The sequence below is a fragment of the Haliotis rufescens genome, unplaced genomic scaffold (genome assembly GCF_023055435.1).
Source record: "Haliotis rufescens isolate VD_foot unplaced genomic scaffold, xgHalRufe1.0.p SCAF_3, whole genome shotgun sequence".
Taxonomy (NCBI): domain Eukaryota; kingdom Metazoa; phylum Mollusca; class Gastropoda; order Lepetellida; family Haliotidae; genus Haliotis; species Haliotis rufescens.
This window is the reverse complement of record NW_025964001.1, coordinates 50004837-50028739: the sequence shown is the minus strand read 5'-3', so window position 1 is coordinate 50028739 and position 23903 is coordinate 50004837. Positions and strand designations below refer to the sequence as shown.

The 23903-nt window shown below is 45.7% G+C and overlaps 1 protein-coding gene across 1 annotated transcript in view; it reads left to right on the top strand.

Moving 5' to 3' along the window:
* The window catches only part of LOC124117812 (kinesin-like protein KIF6), a 127865-nt gene that overhangs the window by 52196 nt on the left and 51766 nt on the right, over positions 1–23903 (top strand). The window contains exons 17-19 of the mRNA XM_046479837.2: positions 4425–4503; positions 6176–6311; positions 22204–22481. Coding sequence (XP_046335793.2) covers positions 4425–4503; positions 6176–6311; positions 22204–22481 — 493 coding nt within the window. The remainder of the gene's footprint in view (positions 1–4424; positions 4504–6175; positions 6312–22203; positions 22482–23903) is intronic.

Below are 23903 nucleotides of genomic sequence, written 5' to 3'. Positions count from 1 at the left end.
TTCCATGCGACAGTTGTATTTAAGGAAACCAGAGAATCAAGTAATGGACCAGACAGAAAGTCAAGTGACACTCGTGCATTTCTACTGCTTTTTGAGGAAACTAAAAACTGATACGTTTTTAATTACGTCTGCCGTGTAAAAGGGTGTTTGGAACGCAGCATGGCTATATATAGCCACAATAGTGTTTTTAGGCCATAACTAAAGATATTTCTCGGTTATATCTTGATCATATTCATTTGTTGATACTTTTGACTACATTTGACAGTCTAGTTACACCAAACTGTACATGTTATGTGCTTAAGTATGTATGTAATTACAAATATAATCATAATAGTGCACTCCTTGGGTTTTGAGAGCAATAGTGTATTCATAAATATTCTGATTTATATGTCAGATTATGAGGTTTAGACACCTTTATGTAGTCTTTGAATGGCATTTAGAAGTGATACACATAAAGAAGAGAATATATGGATGTAACTTCTTTATTATGAGAAACATTTCAGAGTATATACTAACTCCTGAATCAGGTAAATTAATGCTATGAAGCAGAGAACATATATATTTACCTGTGAGAACAACAAAAGTAATAAGATACCAAAAGTAGAAACTATTAAAACAAGGGTTTGGCACTGATAGGTGACAGTGGGACTTAAATTATCACTTATTGGAAATAGGCAATAGACAATGGGCAAACAGCAAACGGGAGGCAGGGGGTAATAAGCACTTATAGGTAATAGCAATGGAAATGGCAATGGACAAATGGAGGCCAGCTGGATAATTAGTACAGACAATAATCAAAGCAATACTAATACAAAAACTACAAAAAATAGGACTCAAAGGTCAAATAATAAACTACATCCAGGACTTCCTAAACAATCGTAAAATAACCGTGGGTATAGACCAAATGCTATCGGACCAATGTCCCCTAGAAAATGGCACTCCCCAGGGCAGTATCCTCAGCCCCACACTCTTCAATATAATGATAAATGATCTATTCGAGGGGCCCTATCCCCTAAAATAAACACATCTAAATTCGCGGATGATGGAGCCCTCTGGATCCGCACAAAAAGCACTAAAATGGCCCCAAACCTACTTCAAAAATCTCTAAACAAAATACAGCAATGGGCTGACAAATGGGGCTTCTCCCTTAACTCGGAAAAAACTACAGGAATAGTATTTAAACACAAAAACATGAAACCCGCCTCCCCAAAACTCCAGCTAAACAACAAACCAATCCAATTCCTAAAACAAACCAAATTCTTAGGACTAATTTTCGATGAACATCTCTCCTGAGACGCTCACATAAATAACCAAATAACTAAATGTAGCAAAGATCTAAATACGCTAAGATGCCTAACTCGCTCAGACTGGGGGGCCTCCAAAGACAACCTCCTCTCACTCTATATATCACTTATTAGATCTTAAATAGACTACAGCTGTGCTATATAAGACACCCTAAACCAATCCCTAAGCAAAAAACTAGACTCAATCCAATATCAGGCTCTAAAACTAATAACACGCACTCAACATGGCACCTCCTACACTTCACTCCAGGCCTTAAAAGGAGAAATGCCACTAAATCTACGTAGGGAACAATTAACCCTAAATTTCTGGGCCACGTCTCAATTTAACCCCCTAATCCAAAACCTAATAAACAAAAATATCAACCCCAAAAACCAAGCCCTAGCTCGAAAACACTCTCTACTTACTCCAATATCCCAAAGAATAACCAATTACTTAAATGAACACCAAATAAACAATCTTAAACAAAACTGTAAAAAATCAAATATCTTCACCCAAAAACTTAAAACACCCAAAATAGACATAACATTAGCTAGCACAATAAATAAACAAACCGACCCAAACATAGCAAAAACCACCACACTAGCATTCATACATGAAAATTGGCCAAATTGGTGTCACATTTACACAGACGGATCCTCAGATCCGACCTCCAAACACACAGGTTTTGGAGTCCACATCACACAACCAACTGAAGCCACAAAATCCTACCGACTCCCAAACAATCAATCAATATTCACGGCCAAACTAATGGGCATGGCCCTGCATAATCAACAATCTAAAAAACAACAAAAAATCCTAATACTTACCGACTCGCTCAGTGGACTACAAGCCCTCCAAAATAAAATCACCAAAAACCGTCCTAAACTAATAAATCAAATACTAAAAAGCTCAAACGATTTAACTAAGGCAGGCAAACAAATAGTATTCATTTGGATCCCCGCCCACGTAGGAATATACGGCAATGAAAACGCCGATAAAGCGCTAAACTATCCCTTAAAATCCCAGGAATAAGCTTAAACCTACCCATCTCCAAATCAGAAATTAAAAGTGTCAACAAACACAAAATCACCAAAAAATGGCATAACTTATATCTAAACTCAAATAGCCAAATCAAAAAGGTTCTAAAAAAAACCCTAACCAAACCAAAAATTCTACATCCGTCCAAAAAAATCGACAACTCCAAACAGGACATACCAACCTAAATAACCACCTCAAAATGAAAAAAAACAACACGCAACAGGAACCTGCCCACATTGCAAACAACAAGAAACCCCAGAACACGCACTCATACACTGCAACCACCACCTAACACATCGAACTACACTACAAATCACCCTAAATCTAAATAAGGCTCTTACTCTAGAAGCAATCCTTAACCCCCAAATAAAATAGAAAAATTCAAAGCCTTAGGCGTATACTTAATCAAAACATGACTAATAAATCGCATTTAAAACCCCAATAAACTACCAAAACCAAACCACATAATCAAACTAACAAACTTCCATACTCAGCTACCTAAGTTCGCCCCCCAAACCCTTCTGGCATTTTTTCCAAATCTAAAAATTTCGAAAATTCTATATAAGCAACCACTAAAACACCCCTACTGGATTGCCAAAGAACTTTTTCCCCTTTTTGGAAACACATTAAATGGCCTGGCCGGGCCCGTGTGCAAAATACGCTGCAGTTGGAAAGCGCACGTAAAATCTCCAATATAAGTAAGTAAGTAAGTAATCAAAGCAATAAATCCCAAGCACTGAGCAGATAGGTTCCCTGTCGCCAGTTGTTGGTAGACAAGACTTTGGTGGCTTCCAACATGATGTTATGGTCTTGGTTCTTGATAATGTGATTTGAAATAGCGGATTCTGTCTATTCTGTTGACAGAGGTCTGATGTTCTTTAAGTCTTGTATTTAGGGATCTGACAGTGTCTCCAATGTATTGGTGACCACAGTTGCAGGGGATCTGGTATATACATCCTCCTGGGTTGAAATCTGCGCTGCTGGTGCCTCTGCCATTGGCTCGGAGACTGTAAACTGTTCCATTTGTCCATTGCTAATCACCTATTAGCATCAATATACTGTTGGCTTCCCTTGTGAAGTTTCCACCTTTGTTATCTTATTACTTTGTTTTTCTTACAGGAAAATATATAGCATTAATTCACCTGATGAAGGAGTAAGTTTATGCTCTGAAACATTGTGTTCCTCATAATAAATAAATTGACCATATTTCCTTATATGTCTTGAGACCACAGTATCATCTGCTTGTCTATTTTGAGGTGAAGTAGTTACTTTGATCTTGTGCACATTTTTTGTTTGTTTCTTCGTATATTCTATAGGGCTTAACCAAGCATACCCAGAACTAGTAATGATAGTTGTGTGTGCATTTGTAGCATTTTTTATACAATTTATGTATTAATTTAGATCTTGACCTTCAAAGTGACATTGACCTTCAAATGTACCTCTGTGGTTTAAATAATGATTGATTTAAGGCAAACCCTTAATAATATCCTACATAGAAAAGGTATTTGCAAACGGTAATAGGTATGTGTTGCATAAATCTATTATTAAATGAAATTAACAATGTTAATAAAAAGAAACATGCACATTTTGACAAAATGGGGGGTGGGATAACATATTACCGTGTCGGCTGATTATGAGATATTAAATGGCTTGGTTGATAATACTAATAATTCATTACGGTTCTTTTTCCAATATTTGGAAAATGACAATAGAGCAAAGATCACCATATTTTTGTTTAATTTTACTATTTACTCAATTGGTGAGAGGCCATAATTAAAAAATGGTAATAATTCAAGTCTCCACTGTGTAACTATCACATAAATGATAAATATAAGGACTTAATGCATACACAACAACATTTGAAAATAATGATACTTACTTTCATTTTTCATTTATCAAAATTGCAAATTCAATGCACCTAAATAGGATCTGGAGGTCACAATGGCTGCTGGCTGTGAATTCTACATGCAGTTCAATGACCAATTTGACAGCAATGCTTACCATCAACCACTGGTTTTAAAAAAAAGACCCATTGCTGCTGTAGTGAGTATGTGTGTATTCCCAACTCTCACTGTATACTCGGTTTCCTACCTCTCCTTCAGGTCTCGCTGGCCCTGACAACCCCGCCCCCGACGAGGTCGAGCAGAGCCTACGAGACCAGATGGAAGATGACAAAGCCGAGTGAGTACATGAATGATCTCATATGTTGCTACTGTCGTTGCAGGACAAGCAGAATGGCGAGTTGTGCCTTCTTGTGGATAGTTTTGTGGCTGGTTTCTGTCTTGGCACAATCAGTGACATAGTGTAACACGTTGTCCACTTGTCATGTGATTTGTGACACAATTTTACATAAATATTTTCTTAGTCATTTTCTCTAGTCTGTCAGACAGACCCTGAAACAAATATATCCAATACAGCCCATGCAAGTCAAGAATAGTGGCAACTCTAGATTTACTGCAGTTTCTGAAAATGACGAGAGTCAGTCATCAATCCACTAACCCACAGGAGCGACGGGTGGCCCAGTCGCCTAAGTCGCCGCGATCTGGTGTGCAGAGTTGCATCCCTTGGACACGCCCGAAACCTATGATTGTGGGTTCGAATCCCGGTTTGCCCCGATTATGTTTCTAGGTTTGTTAGAACCATACCCATGCTTGTGGGTTTCACCGACGTGGTAAACGTCTGAGACCTGCATCACTTCAGGCTTTCCTCCCACATTAAGCTGACACGGCACGATATAACTGTAATAATGTTAAAAGCAGCGTTAAACCCAACTCACTCACTCACTCACTTAGCCACCGAGACTTCCACAAAAGTGGAAGACTCTGACAACTGGTAGATCTAGACTATTTTTAGGATGCGTCGGTGGCTGAGTGGGTTAGATAGCAGACCTTGTGTGCAGGCGATAAGGCTCCTCTCTTTGGGAGTGCCATCGATAAGGCTCCTCTCTTTGGAAGTGCTGGCGATAAGGCTCCTCTCTTCGGAAGTGCTGGCGATAAGGCTCCTCTTTTGGGAGAGCTGGCGATAAGGCTCCTCTCTTCGGGAGTGCTGGCGATAAGGCTCCTCTCTTCAGGAGTGCTGGCGATAAGGCTCCTCTCTTCGGGAGTGCTGGCGATAAGGCTCCTCTCTTCGGGAGTGCTGGCGATAAGGCTCCTCTCTTCAGGAGTGCTGGCGATGAGGCTCCTCTCTTCGGGAGTGCTGGCGATAAGGCTCCTCTCTTTGGGAGTGCTGGCGATAATGCTCCTCTCTTTGGGAGTGCTGGCGATAAGGCTCCTCTCTTCGGGAGTGCTGGCGATAAGGCTCCTCTGTTTGGGAGTGCTGGCGATAAGACTCCTCTCTTCGGGAGTGCTGGCAATAAATAAGGCTCCTCTCTTTGGGAGTGCTGGCGATAAGACTCCTCTCTTCGGGAGTGCTGGCGATAAGGCTCCTCTCTTTGGGAGTGCTGGCGATAAGGCTCCTCTCTTTGGGAGTGTCGGTTCAATTCCTGGATGAGACTCAATCCAAAAAAGTATGAGAAAATTACTGAGAAAGTGTTATCCCAAATATAACATTTGTTATATATGATCTTGGCAAAACGTAGTATTCATACCCACCACCAGCAGATCCTGACAGCTCATGAATGCATCAAAGTGATGCTACATGTGACCTTGATTTGTGTTAAAAACTAATAAATAAACCTGAACACTGAGAGAAAACTATCTGCTCAGTGTGTTAAAAGTTGAGTTAGAATGGAAATTGTCAAAGTGGTGCAAATTAGTGATATGCATCTGTCTTTAGTAAACTCATTTGCTTAAAATGAAGTTGAGCCAGGTTTTACAGATCTTTTAACAAAGATAGTCGACTCTCGTGATTGCAGATACAAGGAGACATTTACGCACCTGCGAACAATGAAGACAGAGATCGAGCACCTGCAGCACCTCCTGGAGAAGTCCAAGGTCCAGCTAATGAAGGACTTCGAGCTCTGGTGGGCAGAACAGTCTGCTAATGGCCTGGTATGTTGGGGTGTACTGGTGCCAGAACAGTCTGCTAATGGCCTGGTATGTTGGGGTGCTGTGTGGTGGTGGAACAGTCTGATAATGACCTGGTATGTTGGGGTGCTGTGGTGGCAGAACCCTCTGCTAATGGCCTGGTATGTTGGGGTGCTGTGTGGTGGTGGAACAGTCTGATAATGACCTGGTATGTTGGGGTGCTATGGTGGCAGAACTCTCTGCTAATGGCCTGGTATGTTGGGGTGCTGTGTGGTGGTGGAACAGTCTGATAATGACTTGGCATGTTGGGGTGCTATGGTGGCAGAACCGTCTGCTAATGGCCTGGTATGTTGGGGTGCTGTGTGGTGGCGGAACAGTCTGATAATGACTTGGCATGTTGGGGTGCTGTTTGCGGCAGAACAGTCTGCTAATGACTTGGCATGTTGGGGTGCTGTTTGCGGCAGAACAGTCTGCTAATGGCCTGGTATGTTGGGGTGCTGTGGTCGCAGAACCGTCTGCTAATGGCCTTGTATGTTGGGTGCTGTGGTGGCAGAACAGTCTGCTAATGGCCTTGTATGTTGGGGTGCTGTTTTCGGCAAAACAGTCTGCTAATGGCCTGGTATGTTGGAGTGCTGTGTGGTGGTGGAACAGTCTGATAATGACCTGGTATGTTTGGGTGCTATGGTGGCAGAACCCTCTGCTAATGGCCTGGTATGTTGGGGTGCTGTGTGGTGGTGGAACAGTCTGATAATGACCTGGTATGTTGGGGTGCTGTGGTGGCAGAACCGTCTGCTAATGGTCTGGTATGTTGGGGTGCTGTGTTGGCAGTCTGCTTATGGTCTGGTATGTTGGGGTGCTGTGTGGTGGTGGAACAGTCTGATAATGACCTGGTATGTTGGGGTGCTGTGGTGGCAGAACCCTCTGCTAATGGCCTGGTATGTTGGGGTGCTGTGTGGTGGTGGAACAGTCTGATAATGACCTGGTATCTTGGGGTGCTATGGTGGCAGAACCCTCTGCTAATGGCCTGGTATGTTGGGGTGCTGTGTGGTGGTGGAACAGTCTGATAATGACCTGGTATGTTGGGGTGCTATGATGGCAGAACCGTCTGCTAATGGCCTGGTATGTTGGGGTGCTGTGTGGTGGCGGAACAGTCTGATAATGACTTGGCATGTTGGGGTGCTGTTTGCGGCAGAACAGTCTGCTAATGGTCTGGTATGTTGGGGTGCTGTGGTGGCAGAACCCTCTGCTAATGGCCTGGTATGTAGGGGTGCTGTGGTCGCAGAACCGTCTGCTAATGGCCTTGTATGTTGGGTGCTGTGGTGGCAGAACAGTCTGCTAATGGCCTTGTATGTTGGGGTGTTGTTTTTGGCAAAACAGTCTGCTAATGGTCTGGTATGTTGGGGTGCTGTGTGGTGGTGGAACAGTCTGATAATGGCCTTGTATGTTGGGGTGCTGTGGTGGCAGAACAGTCTGCTAATGGCCTTGTATGTTGGGTTGCTGTGGTGGGAGAACAGTCTGCTAATGGCCTGGTATGTTGGGGTGCTGTGGTGGAAGAACAGTCTGCTAATGGCCTGGTATGTTGGGGTGCTGTGTGGTGGTGGAACAGTCTGATAATGACCTGGTATGTTGGGGTGCTGTGTGGTGGCAGAACCCTCTGCTAATGGCCTGGTATGTTGGGGTGCTGTGTGGTGGTGGAACAGTCTGATAATGACCTGGTATGTTGGGGTGCTGTTTGCGGCAGAACAGTCTGCTAATGGCCTGGTATGTTGGGGTGCTGTGGTGGCAGAACCCTCTGCTAATGGCCTGGTATGTAGGGGTGCTGTGTTTGCAGAACCGTCTGCTAATGGCCTTGTATGTTGGGTGCTGTGGTGGCAGAACAGTCTGCTAATGGCCTTGTATGTTGGGGTGCTGTTTTCGGCAAAACAGTCTGCTAATGGTCTGGTATGTTGGGGTGCTGTGTGGTGGTGGAACAGTCTGATAATGGCCTTGTATGTTGGGGTGCTGTGGTGGCAGAACAGTCTGCTAATGGCCTTGTATGTTGGGTTGCTGTGGTGGCAGAACAGTCTGCTAATGGCCTGGTATGTTGGGGTGCTGTGGTGGAAGAACAGTCTGCTAATGGCCTTGTATGTTGGGGTGCTGTTTTCGGCAAAACAGTCTGCTAATGGTCTGGTATGTTGGGGTGCTGTGTGGTGTTTGAACCGTCTGATAATGGCCTTGTATGTTTGGGTGCTGTGGTGGCAGAACAGTCTGCTAATGGCCTTGTATGTTGGGTTGCTGTGGTGGGAGAACAGTCTGCTAATGGCCTGGTATGTTGGGGTGCTGTGGTGGAAGAACAGTCTGCTAATGGCCTGGTATGTTGGGTTGCTGTGTGGTGGTGGAACAGTCTGATAATGACCTGGTATGTTGGGGTGCTGTGTTGGCAGAACCGTCTGCTAATGGCCTTGTATGTTGGGTGCTGTGGTGGCAGAACAGTCTGCTAATGGCCTTGTATGTTGGGGTGCTGTTTTCGGCAAAACAGTCTGCTAATGGCCTGGTATGTTGGGGTGCTGTGTGGTGGTGGAACAGTCTGATAATGACCTGGTATGTTTGGGTGCTATGGTGGCAGAACCCTCTGCTAATGGCCTGGTATGTTGGGGTGCTGTGTGGTGGTGGAACAGTCTGATAATGACCTGGTATGTTGGGGTGCTGTGGTGGCAGAACCGTCTGCTAATGGTCTGGTATGTTGGGGTGCTGTGTTGGCAGTCTGCTTATGGTCTGGTATGTTGGGGTGCTGTGTGGTGGTGGAACAGTCTGATAATGACCTGGTATGTTGGGGTGCTGTGGTGGCAGAACCCTCTGCTAATGGCCTGGTATGTTGGGGTGCTGTGTGGTGGTGGAACAGTCTGATAATGACCTGGTATGTTGGGGTGCTATGGTGGCAGAACCCTCTGCTAATGGCCTGGTATGTTGGGGTGCTGTGTGGTGGTGGAACAGTCTGATAATGACCTGGTATGTTGGGGTGCTATGGTGGCAGAACCGTCTGCTAATGGCCTGGTATGTTGGGGTGCTGTGTGGTGGCGGAACAGTCTGATAATGACTTGGCATGTTGGGGGGCTGTTTGCGGCAGAACAGTCTGCTAATGGTCTGGTATGTTGGGGTGCTGTGGTGGCAGAACCCTCTGCTAATGGCCTGGTATGTAGGGGTGCTGTGGTGGCAGAACCGTCTGCTAATGGCCTTGTATGTTGGGTGCTGTGGTGGCAGAACAGTCTGCTAATGGCCTTGTATGTTGGGGTGCTGTTTTCGGCAAAACAGTCTGCTAATGGTCTGGTATGTTGGGGTGCTGTGTGGTGGTGGAACAGTCTAATAATGGCCTTGTATGTTGGGGTGCTGTGGTGGCAGAACAGTCTGCTAATGGCCTTGTATGTTGGGTTGCTGTGGTGGCAGAACAGTCTGCTAATGGCCTGGTATGTTGGGGTGCTGTGGTGGAAGAACAGTCTGCTAATGGCCTTGTATGTTGGGGTGCTGTTTTCGGCAAAACAGTCTGCTAATGGTCTGGTATGTTGGGGTGCTGTGTGGTGTTTGAACCGTCTGATAATGGCCTTGTATGTTTGGGTGCTGTGGTGGCAGAACAGTCTGCTAATGGCCTTGTATGTTGGGTTGCTGTGGTGGGAGAACAGTCTGCTAATGGCCTGGTATGTTGGGGTGCTGTGGTGGAAGAACAGTCTGCTAATGGCCTGGTATGTTGGGTTGCTGTGGTGGGAGAACAGTCTGCTAATGGTCTGGTATGTTGGGGTGCTGTGGTGGTGGAACAGTCTGATAATGACCTGGTATGTTGGGGTGCTGTGGTGGCAGAACCCTCTGCTAATGGCCTGGTATGTTGGGGTGCTGTGTGGTGGCAGAACCGTCTGCTAATGGTCTGGTATGTTGGGTGCTGTGGTGGCAGAAAAGTCTGATAATGGCCTGGTATGTTGGGGTGCTGTGTTGCAGAACAGACTGCTAATGGTCTTGTATGTTGGGTGCTGTGGTGGCAGAACAGTCTGCTGATGGCCTGGTATGTTGGGTGCTGTGGTGGCAGAACCGTCTGCTAATGGTCTGGTATGTTGGGGTGCTGTGTTGGCAGAACAGTCTGCTAATGGTCTGGTATGTTTGGGTGCTGTGGTTGCAGAACAGACTGCTAATGGTCTTGTATGTTGGGTGCTGTGGTGGCAGAACAGTCTGCTGATGGCCTGGTATGTTGGGGTGCTGTGGTGGCAGAACAGTCTGGTTATGGCCTGGTATGTTGGGGTGCTGTGTTGGCAGAACAGTCTGCTAATGGTCTGGTATGTTTGGGTGCTGTGTTGGCAGAACAGTCTGCTAATGGCCTGGTATGTTGGGTTGCTGTGGTGGCAGAACAGTCTGCTTATGGTCTGGTATGTTGGGGTGCTGTGGTGGCAGAAAAGTCTGATAATGGCCTGGTATGTTGGGGTGCTGTGTTGGCAGAACAGTCTGCTAATGGTCTGGTATGTTTGGGTGCTGTGGTTGCAGAACAGACTGCTAATGGTCTTGTATGTTTGGTGCTGTGGTGGCAGAACAGTCTGCTGATGGCCTGGTATGTTGGGGTGCTGTGGTGGCAGAACCGTCTGCTAATCGTCTGGTATGTTGGGTTGCTGTGTTGGCAGAACAGTCTGGTTATGGCCTGGTATGTTGGGGTGCTGTGTTGGCAGAACAGTCTGCTAATGGTCTGGTATGTTGGGTGCTGTGTTGGCAGAACAGTCTGCTAATGGCCTGGTATGTTGGGTTGCTGTGGTGGCAGAACAGTCTGCTTATGGTCTGGTATGTTGGGGTGCTGTGGTGGCAGAAAAGTCTGATAATGGCCTGGTATGTTGGGGTGCTGTGGTGGCAGAAAAGTCTGATAATGGCCTGGTATGTTTGGGTGCTGTGGTTGCAGAACAGACTGCTAATGGTCTTGTATGTTGGGTGCTGTGTTTGAGGAACAGTCTGCTAATGTTCTGGTATGTTGGGTTGCTGTGGTGGGAGAACAGTCTGCAAATGGTATCGTATGTTTTGGTGCTGTGTTGGCAGAACAGACTGCTAATGGCCTGGTATGCTTGGGTGCTGTGTTTGCAGAACAGTCTGCTAATGGTCTGGTATGTTGGGGTGCTGTGGTGGTGGAACAGTCTGATAATGACCTGGTATGTTGGGGTGCTGTGGTTGCAGAACAGACTGCTAATGGTCTTGTATGTTGGGTGCTGTGGTGGCAGAACAGTCTGCTGATGGCCTGGTATGTTGGGGTGCTGTGTTGGCAGAACAGTCTGCTAATGGCCTGGTATGTTGGGTTGCTGTGGTGGCAGAACAGTCTGCTTATGGTCTGGTATGTTGGGGTCCTGTGGTGGCAGAAAAGTCTGATAATGGCCTGGTATGTTGGGGTGCTGTGTTGGCAGAACAGTCTGCTAATGGTCTGGTATGTTTGGGTGCTGTGGTTGCAGAACAGACTGCTAATGGTCTTGTATGTTGGGTGCTGTGGTGGCAGAACAGTCTGCTGATGGCCTGGTATGTTGGGGTGCTGTGGTGGCAGAACCGTCTGCTAATGGTCTGGTATGTTGGGGTGCTGTGTTGGCAGAACAGTCTGGTTATGGCCTGGTATGTTGGGGTGCTGTGTTGGCAGAACAGTCTGCTAATGGTCTGGTATGTTGGGGTGCTGTGTTGGCAGAACAGTCTGCTAATGGCCTGGTATGTTGGGTTGCTGTGGTGGCAGAACAGTCTGCTTATGGTCTGGTATGTTGGGGTGCTGTGGTGGCAGAAAAGTCTGATAATGGCCTGGTATGTTGGGGTGCTGTGTTGGCAGAACAGACTGCTAATGGTCTTGTATGTTGGGTGCTGTGTTTGAGGAACAGTCTGCTAATGTTCTGGTATGTTGGGTTGCTGTGGTGGGAGAACAGTCTGCAAATGGTATCGTATGTTTTGGTGCTGTGTTGGCAGAACAGACTGCTAATGGCCTGGTATGCTTGGGTGCTGTGTTTGCAGAACAGTCTGCTAATGGTCTGGTATGTTGGGGTGCTGTGGTGGTGGAACAGTCTGATAATGACCTGGTATGTTGGGGTGCTGTGGTGGCAGAACCCTCTGCTAATGGCCTGGTATGTTGGGGTGCTGTGTGGTGGCAGAACCGTCTGCTAATGGTCTGGTATGTTGGGTGCTGTGGTGGCAGAAAAGTCTGATAATGGCCTAGTATGTTGGGGTGCTGTGTTGCAGAACAGACTGCTAATGGTCTTGTATGTTGGGTGCTGTGGTGGCAGAACAGTCTGCTGATGGCCTGGTATGTTGGGGTGCTGTGGTGGCAGAACCGTCTGCTAATGGTCTGGTATGTTGGGGTGCTGTGGTGGCAGAACAGTCTGGTTATGGCCTGGTATGTTGGGGTGCTGTGTTGGCAGAACAGTCTGCTAATGGTCTGGTATGTTGGGGTGCTGTGTTGGCAGAACAGTCTGCTAATGGCCTGGTATGTTGGGTTGCTGTGGTGGCAGAACAGTCTGCTTATGGTCTGGTATGTTGGAGTGCTGTGGTGGCAGAAAAGTCTGATAATGGCCTGGTATGTTGGGGTGCTGTGTTGGCAGAACAGTCTGCTAATGGTCTGGTATGTTTGGGTGCTGTGGTTGCAGAACAGACTGCTAATGGTCTTGTATGTTGGGTGCTGTGGTGGCAGAACAGTCTGCTGATGGCCTGGTATGTTGGGGTGCTGTGGTGGCAGAACAGTCTGGTTATGGCCTGGTATGTTGGGGTGCTGTGTTGGCAGAACAGTCTGCTAATGGTCTGGTATGTTGGGGTGCTGTGTTGGCAGAACAGTCTGCTAATGGCCTGGTATGTTGGGTTGCTGTGGTGGCAGAACAGTCTGCTTATGGTCTGGTATGTTGGGGTGCTGTGGTGGCAGAAAAGTCTGATAATGGCCTGGTATGTTGGGGTGCTGTGTTGGCAGAACAGTCTGCTAATGGTCTGGTATGTTTGGGTGCTGTGGTTGCAGAACAGACTGCTAATGGTCTTGTATGTTGGGTGCTGTGGTGGCAGAACAGTCTGCTGATGGCCTGGTATGTTGGGGTGCTGTGGTGGCAGAACCGTCTGCTAATGGTCTGGTATGTTGGGGTGCTGTGTTGGCAGAACAGTCTGGTTATGGCCTGGTATGTTGGGGTGCTGTGTTGGCAGAACAGTCTGCTAATGGTCTGGTATGTTGGGGTGCTGTGTTGGCAGAACAGTCTGCTAATGGCCTGGTATGTTGGGTTGCTGTGGTGGCAGAACAGTCTGCTTATGGTCTGGTATGTTGGGGTGCTGTGGTGGCAGAAAAGTCTGATAATGGCCTGGTATGTTGGGGTGCTGTGTTGGCAGAACAGTCTGCTAATGGTCTGGTATGTTTTGGTGCTGTGTTGGCAGAACAGTCTGCTAATGGCCTGGTATGTTGGGTTGCTGTGGTGGCAGAACAGTCTGCTTATGGTCTGGTATGTTGGGGTCCTGTGGTGGCAGAAAAGTCTGATAATGGCCTGGTATGTTGGGGTGCTGTGTTGGCAGAACAGTCTGCTAATGGTCTGGTATGTTTGGGTGCTGTGGTTGCAGAACAGACTGCTAATGGTCTTGTATGTTGGGTGCTGTGGTGGCAGAACAGTCTGCTGATGGCCTGGTATGTTGGGGTGCTGTGGTGGCAGAACCGTCTGCTAATGGTCTGGTATGTTGGGGTGCTGTGTTGGCAGAACAGTCTGGTTATGGCCTGGTATGTTGGGGTGCTGTGTTGGCAGAACAGTCTGCTAATGGTCTGGTATGTTGGGGTGCTGTGTTGGCAGAACAGTCTGCTAATGGCCTGGTATGTTGGGTTGCTGTGGTGGCAGAACAGTCTGCTTATGGTCTGGTATGTTGGGGTGCTGTGGTGGCAGAAAAGTCTGATAATGGCCTGGTATGTTGGGGTGCTGTGTTGGCAGAACAGACTGCTAATGGTCTTGTATGTTGGGTGCTGTGTTTGAGGAACAGTCTGCTAATGTTCTGGTATGTTGGGTTGCTGTGGTGGGAGAACAGTCTGCAAATGGTATCGTATGTTTTGGTGCTGTGTTGGCAGAACAGACTGCTAATGGCCTGGTATGCTTGGGTGCTGTGTTTGCAGAACAGTCTGCTAATGGTCTGGTATGTTGGGGTGCTGTGGTGGTGGAACAGTCTGATAATGACCTGGTATGTTGGGGTGCTGTGGTGGCAGAACCCTCTGCTAATGGCCTGGTATGTTGGGGTGCTGTGTGGTGGCAGAACCGTCTGCTAATGGTCTGGTATGTTGGGTGCTGTGGTGGCAGAAAAGTCTGATAATGGCCTAGTATGTTGGGGTGCTGTGTTGCAGAACAGACTGCTAATGGTCTTGTATGTTGGGTGCTGTGGTGGCAGAACAGTCTGCTGATGGCCTGGTATGTTGGGGTGCTGTGGTGGCAGAACCGTCTGCTAATGGTCTGGTATGTTGGGGTGCTGTGGTGGCAGAACAGTCTGGTTATGGCCTGGTATGTTGGGGTGCTGTGTTGGCAGAACAGTCTGCTAATGGTCTGGTATGTTGGGGTGCTGTGTTGGCAGAACAGTCTGCTAATGGCCTGGTATGTTGGGTTGCTGTGGTGGCAGAACAGTCTGCTTATGGTCTGGTATGTTGGAGTGCTGTGGTGGCAGAAAAGTCTGATAATGGCCTGGTATGTTGGGGTGCTGTGTTGGCAGAACAGTCTGCTAATGGTCTGGTATGTTTGGGTGCTGTGGTTGCAGAACAGACTGCTAATGGTCTTGTATGTTGGGTGCTGTGGTGGCAGAACAGTCTGCTGATGGCCTGGTATGTTGGGGTGCTGTGGTGGCAGAACAGTCTGGTTATGGCCTGGTATGTTGGGGTGCTGTGTTGGCAGAACAGTCTGCTAATGGTCTGGTATGTTGGGGTGCTGTGTTGGCAGAACAGTCTGCTAATGGCCTGGTATGTTGGGTTGCTGTGGTGGCAGAACAGTCTGCTTATGGTCTGGTATGTTGGGGTGCTGTGGTGGCAGAAAAGTCTGATAATGGCCTGGTATGTTGGGGTGCTGTGTTGGCAGAACAGTCTGCTAATGGTCTGGTATGTTTGGGTGCTGTGGTTGCAGAACAGACTGCTAATGGTCTTGTATGTTGGGTGCTGTGGTGGCAGAACAGTCTGCTGATGGCCTGGTATGTTGGGGTGCTGTGGTGGCAGAACCGTCTGCTAATGGTCTGGTATGTTGGGGTGCTGTGTTGGCAGAACAGTCTGGTTATGGCCTGGTATGTTGGGGTGCTGTGTTGGCAGAACAGTCTGCTAATGGTCTGGTATGTTGGGGTGCTGTGTTGGCAGAACAGTCTGCTAATGGCCTGGTATGTTGGGTTGCTGTGGTGGCAGAACAGTCTGCTTATGGTCTGGTATGTTGGGGTGCTGTGGTGGCAGAAAAGTCTGATAATGGCCTGGTATGTTGGGGTGCTGTGTTGGCAGAACAGTCTGCTAATGGTCTGGTATGTTTTGGTGCTGTGGTTGCAGAACAGACTGCTAATGGTCTTGTATGTTGGGTGCTGTGTTTGAGGAAAAGTCTGCTAATGTTCTGGTATGTTGGGTTGCTGTGGTGGGAGAACAGTCTGCAAATGGTATCGTATGTTTTGGTGCTGTGTTGGCAGAACAGACTGCTAATGGCCTGGTATGCTTGGGTGCTGTGTTTGCAGAACAGTCTGCTAATGGTCTGGTATGTTGGGGTGCTGTGAGGGCGGACCAGTCTGCTTATGGCCTTGTATGTTTGAGTTCTCAGGATGTCTTTGTACTGTTTCACAAAGCGATTTTAGCGCTACAACTGAATATACTATACAAAATCTGTGTAATTCTTGCGAATTCTCTACCTCTACCTCTATTACATCTTTGCCATAAATCAGTCACTTCGCTGTCAATTACACACAATTAGTTGTTCCCAATATAGCACTATAGCTATCTAGCACTTGGTATTAGTCAAATTAATCTAAGATTGTTCTATAAGTTTTCTTAAATAGACATATTAAGTCTATATTAATAGCTGCTTATTGTAGTGACGATCGTACTCACGTAAGTATAAGCTGGTGTGAGGTGTTTGTAAGGTCGGCATGGAGTTTCCCTCTTCTTCTGCTTGTAAGAAGTGTCGCCATTTTATGATCATGGGAGGTCTACATATCTACTGCTGGAAGTGCAGAAAGGCCAAATGTATAGATGAGGCAAGATGTGAGCAGTGCACCACTCTATCTAAGAAGGCCTTCACCAAGCAGCCAAGAAGAAAGTCGATGTCATTACGGCTATGGACTCTGAACTAGTCTCTGACTCTATCTCAGCGCCTCTACCAGCTACTCTGGCAAATGAATCATCTCCTGTGTTCCCTATGAACTTGATTGAATAACTCTTCAAACAACCGATAGAGATAATGGAGTCTACGTTTGAGTCACGCTTCTCAGCTATAGCTAAAGACATGGGGGACAGACATCTGTTTCTCCTACAGCCACGGCCGTACGGCCTACCCCAGCTGACCATATCAACCAGCTGGTTAGAAGCTCTCAAGTTTTACCCTCCCGTGAAACACGGGCATCTACATCTCCGCTTAGGTCCTGTCAGGGTACCGCAAGGCCATACTCCCCAGCTAAGACACTGTACGGTCACCGCACGGACTCCACGGTAACCTAGCAGACCGTTACAGTAGTGTCATAGACGAGGTCAAGATACAACGGAACGATTCCAAGTATCAACCATCAACCTAGCTACCAAAGCACATAGATCTTCCTATCCCTCAAAGCGTTCCTGGGATCAGAAAAACTTGTCAAATAAACAGCCACCGAAGATGAAGTTTGTCCCCTCCGGGAAGCAACCGTTCCAAATGAGTCAGGGGTACGACAAGCGTCAGTCTGACTACAAGAAAAGAGGATCCTATTGCCGGGGCAGATCCAGGGACAGAGGTGCCACCCATTCCACTGTTATAGACCCTTTCGCCCAGGTTATGTCTATGGACTGCTATTTACGCCTACCGTCTTTCAACATAATGCGTCATATGCCGAAAATTGGAAGGAAGCAGATTACACCCAACCACTGGGTCCTAGACGTCATGGCTCATGGATACAAACTGCAGTTCAAGAAGCATCCCATCCTGAAATCTTAAGCCATCGGATGCAGATTTCGTCTAGTAGGAGCCAAGCTAGCGGCAGCAGATCTGGCCATCATGAAGCTAGTCAAGAAGCCAGACATTCGGAAACAATCGGAGACCAACAAGACCAAAGGCTTTTATTCTCCACTATTCTTAGTTCCAAAAAAGAATTCACCTGACATGAGGATGATAATCGACTTAAAGATCCTCAAAAAGAAATTCCTGGTACCTCCTCCAAAGTTCAAAATGGCTACCTGGACGATTCATGTTACTAGACCAAGAAGAAGCTCAGCTACACCAGAACATGCTATTTCTGGTCAAGCTTATAACCTACCTAGGCTAGTCAATCCCTCCAAGTCTGAGACCACTCCGGTTCAAGATGTCGTTTACATTGGGGCGCATTTCCAACTACAAAAGGGATATCTATGTCGACCAAAGGAGCCATTCGTCGAGCCTATTACGATGATTCAAACCTTATCAAGTCAATCCAGCAGGTCTCTAAGGTGGTGGATGTCTCTTCTAGGCAACCTAACGTCTCTACAGGATATGACCTTCAGAGGAAGGTTGATGTTACGTCCTCTGCAGAGATGGATCAACTTGCTACGATCCCACATCCTTGAGTTCAAGGCTCAGTTACGAGGGGTGTTCATTAAAGATTTCCCCTGACCCACTTCCGATGGACCTAGTGGAATGAAACTTGGCATAGGTATTAGTCTTTCTCCACATAGGAACCACCAAGAGTTACACACTTCTCCCATCGTGTTATGCAACTATGGAGACCTGGCTTGTAAAAGCCCTCATTTTGCATCTCAAACCAGGATTTGACTTCAGAAATCAGTGTTTCATCATCTATGAAACGTTTTCCCTTCAAAAATGACTTCATGGTTGGAAAGAGGTGGAAGTCAGATGGTGCAAGGTCAGGAGAGTAAGGAGGATGTGGAAGGATTTCATAGCCACAGGACCGCGCTTCTGTCTGGGCAACATGAGAGTTGTGTACTGGAGCATTGTCTTGCAGGAGACGGAGACCCTTGGTCAGCATGCCACGCCTCTTAAGCTTGATAGCATCCCGCAATTTCCGCAGCAGTGAAGCATAATAAGCTCCTGTAATTGTGGTACCCTTTGCCAAGAAATCCATCATCACTACTCCGTGCTAGTCCCAAAACACCGTAAGCATGACCTTGCCTGCAGGGGGTTGGACACGTGCCTTCTTTGGGGGTGGTGACTCCACATGCTTCCATTGCATCGGCTGAACTTTAGTCTCAGCATCAAAGTGATGGACCCATGTTTCATCCTGTGTGATAAGTCTGTCAAAAAAGTTTGCCTGTTTTTTTTGGCACATGTCCAAAAGATCCTTTGAGCAATTGACTCGTTCCTGCTTTTGGAAAGGTGTGAGCAACCTGGGAATCCATCGTGCAGACACCTTATGCATGTTCAAATTGTCATGGATGATTTTTTCCACAGACCCTACACTGATCTTGACATCTTTTGCTAAGGGGCGAATAGTTATACGTCGGTCTGCCAAAATGGCGGTCTCCACTTGATGGATAGTGTCCTCATCAATGGCTGAATAGGGGCGACCAGGAATGGCAGCTGTTTCCACAGATGTCCAACCACACTTGAACTGGCGATGCCAGTGTTTAACAACGTCATATGATGGGGCATCTTCCCCATAAGTTGCTTTCATTTCATCGAAAGTTTCTTTTGGTGTGTGACCTTTCAAATATAAAAACCTAATCACTGCTCGGTATTCTACTGGCTCCATTGTCACACCCTACTCGATCATAACACCTGTAAAAGTGGTAAGATTAATAGTGCTGCAAATTCAGACATAACCCATAGATACATGTATCATTATACATGTGAAATTTCAACCAAATATGATAACCCTAAGTGGTTTAGGGGAAATCTTTAATGAACACCCCTCGTACCTCCCCACTTTTTACGGGACCTGCATTGGTGGACTCACAGAGAGCATGGGATGAGCGGCATTCCTCTGACTTCTCCAACGCCCGGACACCATCTATTTTCAGACGCATCAGATTCGTCCATATTGACGATCTTACGGAACAAGGATCTTGGAGCACCGGAGAGAGGATCCTTCATCCTATCAAATGAAGGCCATCCCGGCATGGAAGATACGTCTCTCCCAATCGTCCATCCCCATAGCCACGGACAACATAACAGTAGTGGCATGCATTCAGAAACAAGGAGCAACCAGATCCACTTCTCTGATGATGGAGACTACACAATTGTTTGCCTTGGCAGACTCCATCAGTTGCCGGATGGAAGCGAGACATATTCCGGGGAAGCTGAACATCCTTGCCGACAGCCTTTCCCACCAGGGGATAATAGTGGCAACAGAATGGACCTTACATCCCCAGAGGGTAAGTACACCCTTGATTATCCTGTCTATTAGGTGTAGGATGGATTAGGAGCACCTTGAGTATCAACTGCTTCTAGTACTAAGTGCAGATGACCGGAAGTGACGTCACAGCCAGAAGAGATAGAATCGGAACTGACGTCATCGCCCGAAGTGAGATCATAACTGGAAGTGACGTCAGCACCGGAAATAGCATTACAAGGTCCATCTAATGAGGAAATGACGTCTTTTGGTAGAAAATAGACCATAAGAGACGTCATTATCCAATAAAAGGGAAGTGACAAACCGGAAGTGAGGTCAAAACAGGAAGTGAAGTCAGCTCCGGAAATAGTGTCACAAATTTAAACAAGAAGTTACGTCATTTGGTAGAAATAGACCAGAAATGACGTCATACTAACAAGATCAGCAAATATAAAGGTTTATTCTAGTGAAGGTCTTGCATATTTGACTGATTCTTGATGCATTCTGATTTTCAAGTCCTCAGGAGGAATTTCAGAGGAAATTATCTCGAGTCAGGATTAGAATCAGTGATTAAATGGTCCCCAGAAGAGGATAACTGTCAATTACACAGTTACTAGAGGCAGATCCCCCGGGGCCTTCTGGTATATTCTGGCAAAGATGTAATAGAGGTAGAGGATTCGCACGAATTATCGAACAAAAGTTATCATTGTTAATAATTCTAAGAATACTACCTCTATTACGTCAGATGTACTCCAACCCACCTCCCCAATTCACCTACCTCTAGTGGTAATATGTTGGAAAGAAGTGAGGTTTCACACCATTATGCACATCATAGCTTGGGTTGCTATAGTGCTATATTGGGAACAACTAATTTTGTGTGATCGACAGTGAAGAAAATCTGTAAATTTAGTTTGTGTGACTGAAACCAAAATAGAGGATTTATGGCCAATATGTAATAGAGGTACCGGTAGTATTCTTAGAATTATAAACAGTGATAACTATTGTTCAATATTTGTATGGGAGTTACAATGGTGAGAGTACTACAAATACTTTGTGAAACAAATTCAACCTTATTGCTACATCTGAGAACATCAGGGATGTGAAATCTCTGCGGGAACACCGAAAATCATGTTTTTTAGTCCTTGGAAAAAATTATCTTCCTCGTAAAGTATAATAAAAGATATTAAAAAAATACTCCAAAAAATATTATTGTGTTTCCGGACAACCGTCGCATATTGTCCTGTATTCGATCAGAGCTTTCAGCATCATATATGCCTTTATTATTATTAATGACACAATACTATTATCGTCGGATCATAGGTTTTTGGTCATCATTCGTTTTCTATCAAGAATACTTGCACTTTAACGTGGGGTGTGTCGTCACACAGAAATTGTAAATACTCAGAAGATGGCCTGTTTTTAAGATAAAGTTGTCTTTTGGCCTATAAGTGAATGAGATGTTTTACAGCTGTTCATGTGATTAACGAGAAAAATATGAATGTTTCTTCAGCGTCCGAAAAACAATAACACAGGGATATTTGTTGTATTAATGTCTTATGTTTGCAATGTTGTTTTATTTTTTTCAACAAAAGGTAAGTAAGCACAAGGTAGGTTTTTTCATTATGCTTCAACATGGGGAAAGGGTCAGACATTGCATGCTTGTGACAGTTGTCCTTATATCTGGGTGATGGGGAGGTGAAGTTTATGGATTGTATTGCTCCTAGACCCCGCGGGTAGCCAGGTGTGCATAAGCTATGCCCAGTTTTTTTAAAGTACTGATTTAACTTTGAAATTTTACTGCTTCCCCCATCTTTATTTGACTCGACTTTTGCCATTGACTTATTACATTTCTTGGTGTGAATGTTACCCAAACAGCACGAAATTGCTTAAAATGCAATCAATTATTTTCCTCTTTTGGGGGGAAAACCTGCTCACATCCCTGGAACATATGAATAACTGGTATCACAGCACATTAATTGTTTGTGTAAGTTGTGTTTGCAAGTAAGTGTACCAGGGTAAGAGGAATAGGCCACATAGTCCACATACATTAAGGTCACACTTCAAACACTGTTATGTGACCTTCCTAACCTAAACTGACTGAGGAAGAGGGTCATGGTACTTCCAGTGGAGCAGGTATGTGTTGAACCCCTCAGATCTTTCCATCCTAGGTTTAAGTCCCAGATTTGCCCTGTATATAATCCACTGTACCCTGCTCATGGCACTGGTTGATCCAGAGAAGGAGTATTGGAGGTGCCCCCCCACCCCACCCTCACACACACACTCTTCACTCTTCAGACTATATTTATGTTTTCTCTGATGTGTTTTATTTTGATGTGTGGAGTTACTGTAGGTGTAGTGCTAAGATCGTGTTGTTGGAAAGAGGCCTATGCGTGTTCATTTAGCTGGAATCTTGCTCAGTGTGGCATTAAAAACAAAGAAACAATCAAAACACTAACTATATCCTTGAAATATGTTGTGACAGGACCAGTCCATACCTCCGTCTGTCCGCGGGAACGTAAAGTCTGCATGGCGCACCCCACCCCTCACCCCCCTCCAGCACAGTCAGCGGAACTACACCCAGGAGGTGATCAGTCCCGTCCACTCCAAGGCCTCCTTACCCCAACCCCCAAGCTCCAGCCGAGGGAGAAGGATGGTCACAGGGAACATCTCAGCATCTAATTTCCCCTCGGGACACGGGGAGGAGTCACATGGATACACGTCCCAGGAGTCGGTCTGCTCCCATCATGGCCACAAATCAAAGTAAGTGGAGAGGTAGCAGGGGCCCTTATGACTAAAGTGCTGACTCGTCATGTTGAAGCTGTAACCATGGTAACCTTCTGTGATGTCATATGACTGTCTGACGTTCTGAGTGGAATTGAGGGAAAACTCTAAATGCAAAAATCATTTACTCAAATATGAACACACTTACCTATAGGAGTAATGATGTCAAAAACTATTGATTATACTTTAATGAAAACTGTGAACACAGTGTTTTCCCCATCTCTGTAAGTGTGAATTTGGTGTTGCTGTTTACAAGTTTACCTAGCACATTAGATGCACACTAACACCCTTCTGTTTTCAGTTGGAAAGTTAGATACTGTAAATCTTGAAATTAATGCATCTTCAATCTTATTAGTGCTAGGTAGAGCACCTCCAATAAAAACCCTTTCCTGAAAACCACACACAGTTTATATGTTTTTTTCTGTTGACTGGCATTAAGGAAGTTGAAAGGCATGTGTGATTGAGACAGGTCGGCATTTCGGGTTGTGGACAAGATTTGTGAATATTATTACAGTACAGAAAGTTTGACGTTATTCAAACCATACAAATTTAAAAAGGGTGTATCCATTGACATTTGGCATGCAAGAATTGGAACCTTCACCCAACCTAGTGGTGTGAAACTGATAGGCACAGTTTTGCCTTACTTCCCTGTCTTCCAAATGGACGCCACTGATTGCCCTGTCTTACCGCATGGTAATCTGTACAACGTTATTGCTGACTATATGGTCTTCAGGTCTTACGGTTACATCATGGTTGAAGTGTATTTATCCCACATTGATTGCCCTGTCTTACCGCATGGTAATCTGCACAACGTTATTGCTGACTATATGGTCTTCAGGTGTTATGGTTACTTCATGGGTGAAGTGTATTTATCCCACATTGTTCCGCCACCATCTTTCTGTGATGCTTTTGAAGCATTTTGTGTCAGCAAAATGTCTGGATCTGTTATAAGTCCTTTGTTAACATACATCAAAATCAGGAGCCACCTCCGGAAGTACCTCTGTATTTGTGCGATTTACTCAACTATATACTGACAAACACTTAACAGACAGAAGTTTTACTCTACAGGCAGAATCATCTTGCGATACCTTTTCTTCACTCCACATCAATGACAACTTGAACTTGACCAGATGTGTCTATAATATGTTGTGCACATACTGTGATAATGATCTGGTCCTGAAAAAAGATGCGGAAACACTAACTACGAAACTGGACTACCTTGAAAATCAAAGTTAACAAAACAATCTTTTGTTCCACGGTATACCGAAAGTTAAACAGCACGAAACAGGAAAACATTGTGAAGATTGTGTGCGAGAAATTCTGAAAAACACAATGCAAAAACAATGATGTGATTCAACGATAGTCATAAGTTTAAGTTAAATTGACTCTAGCTCACCACTA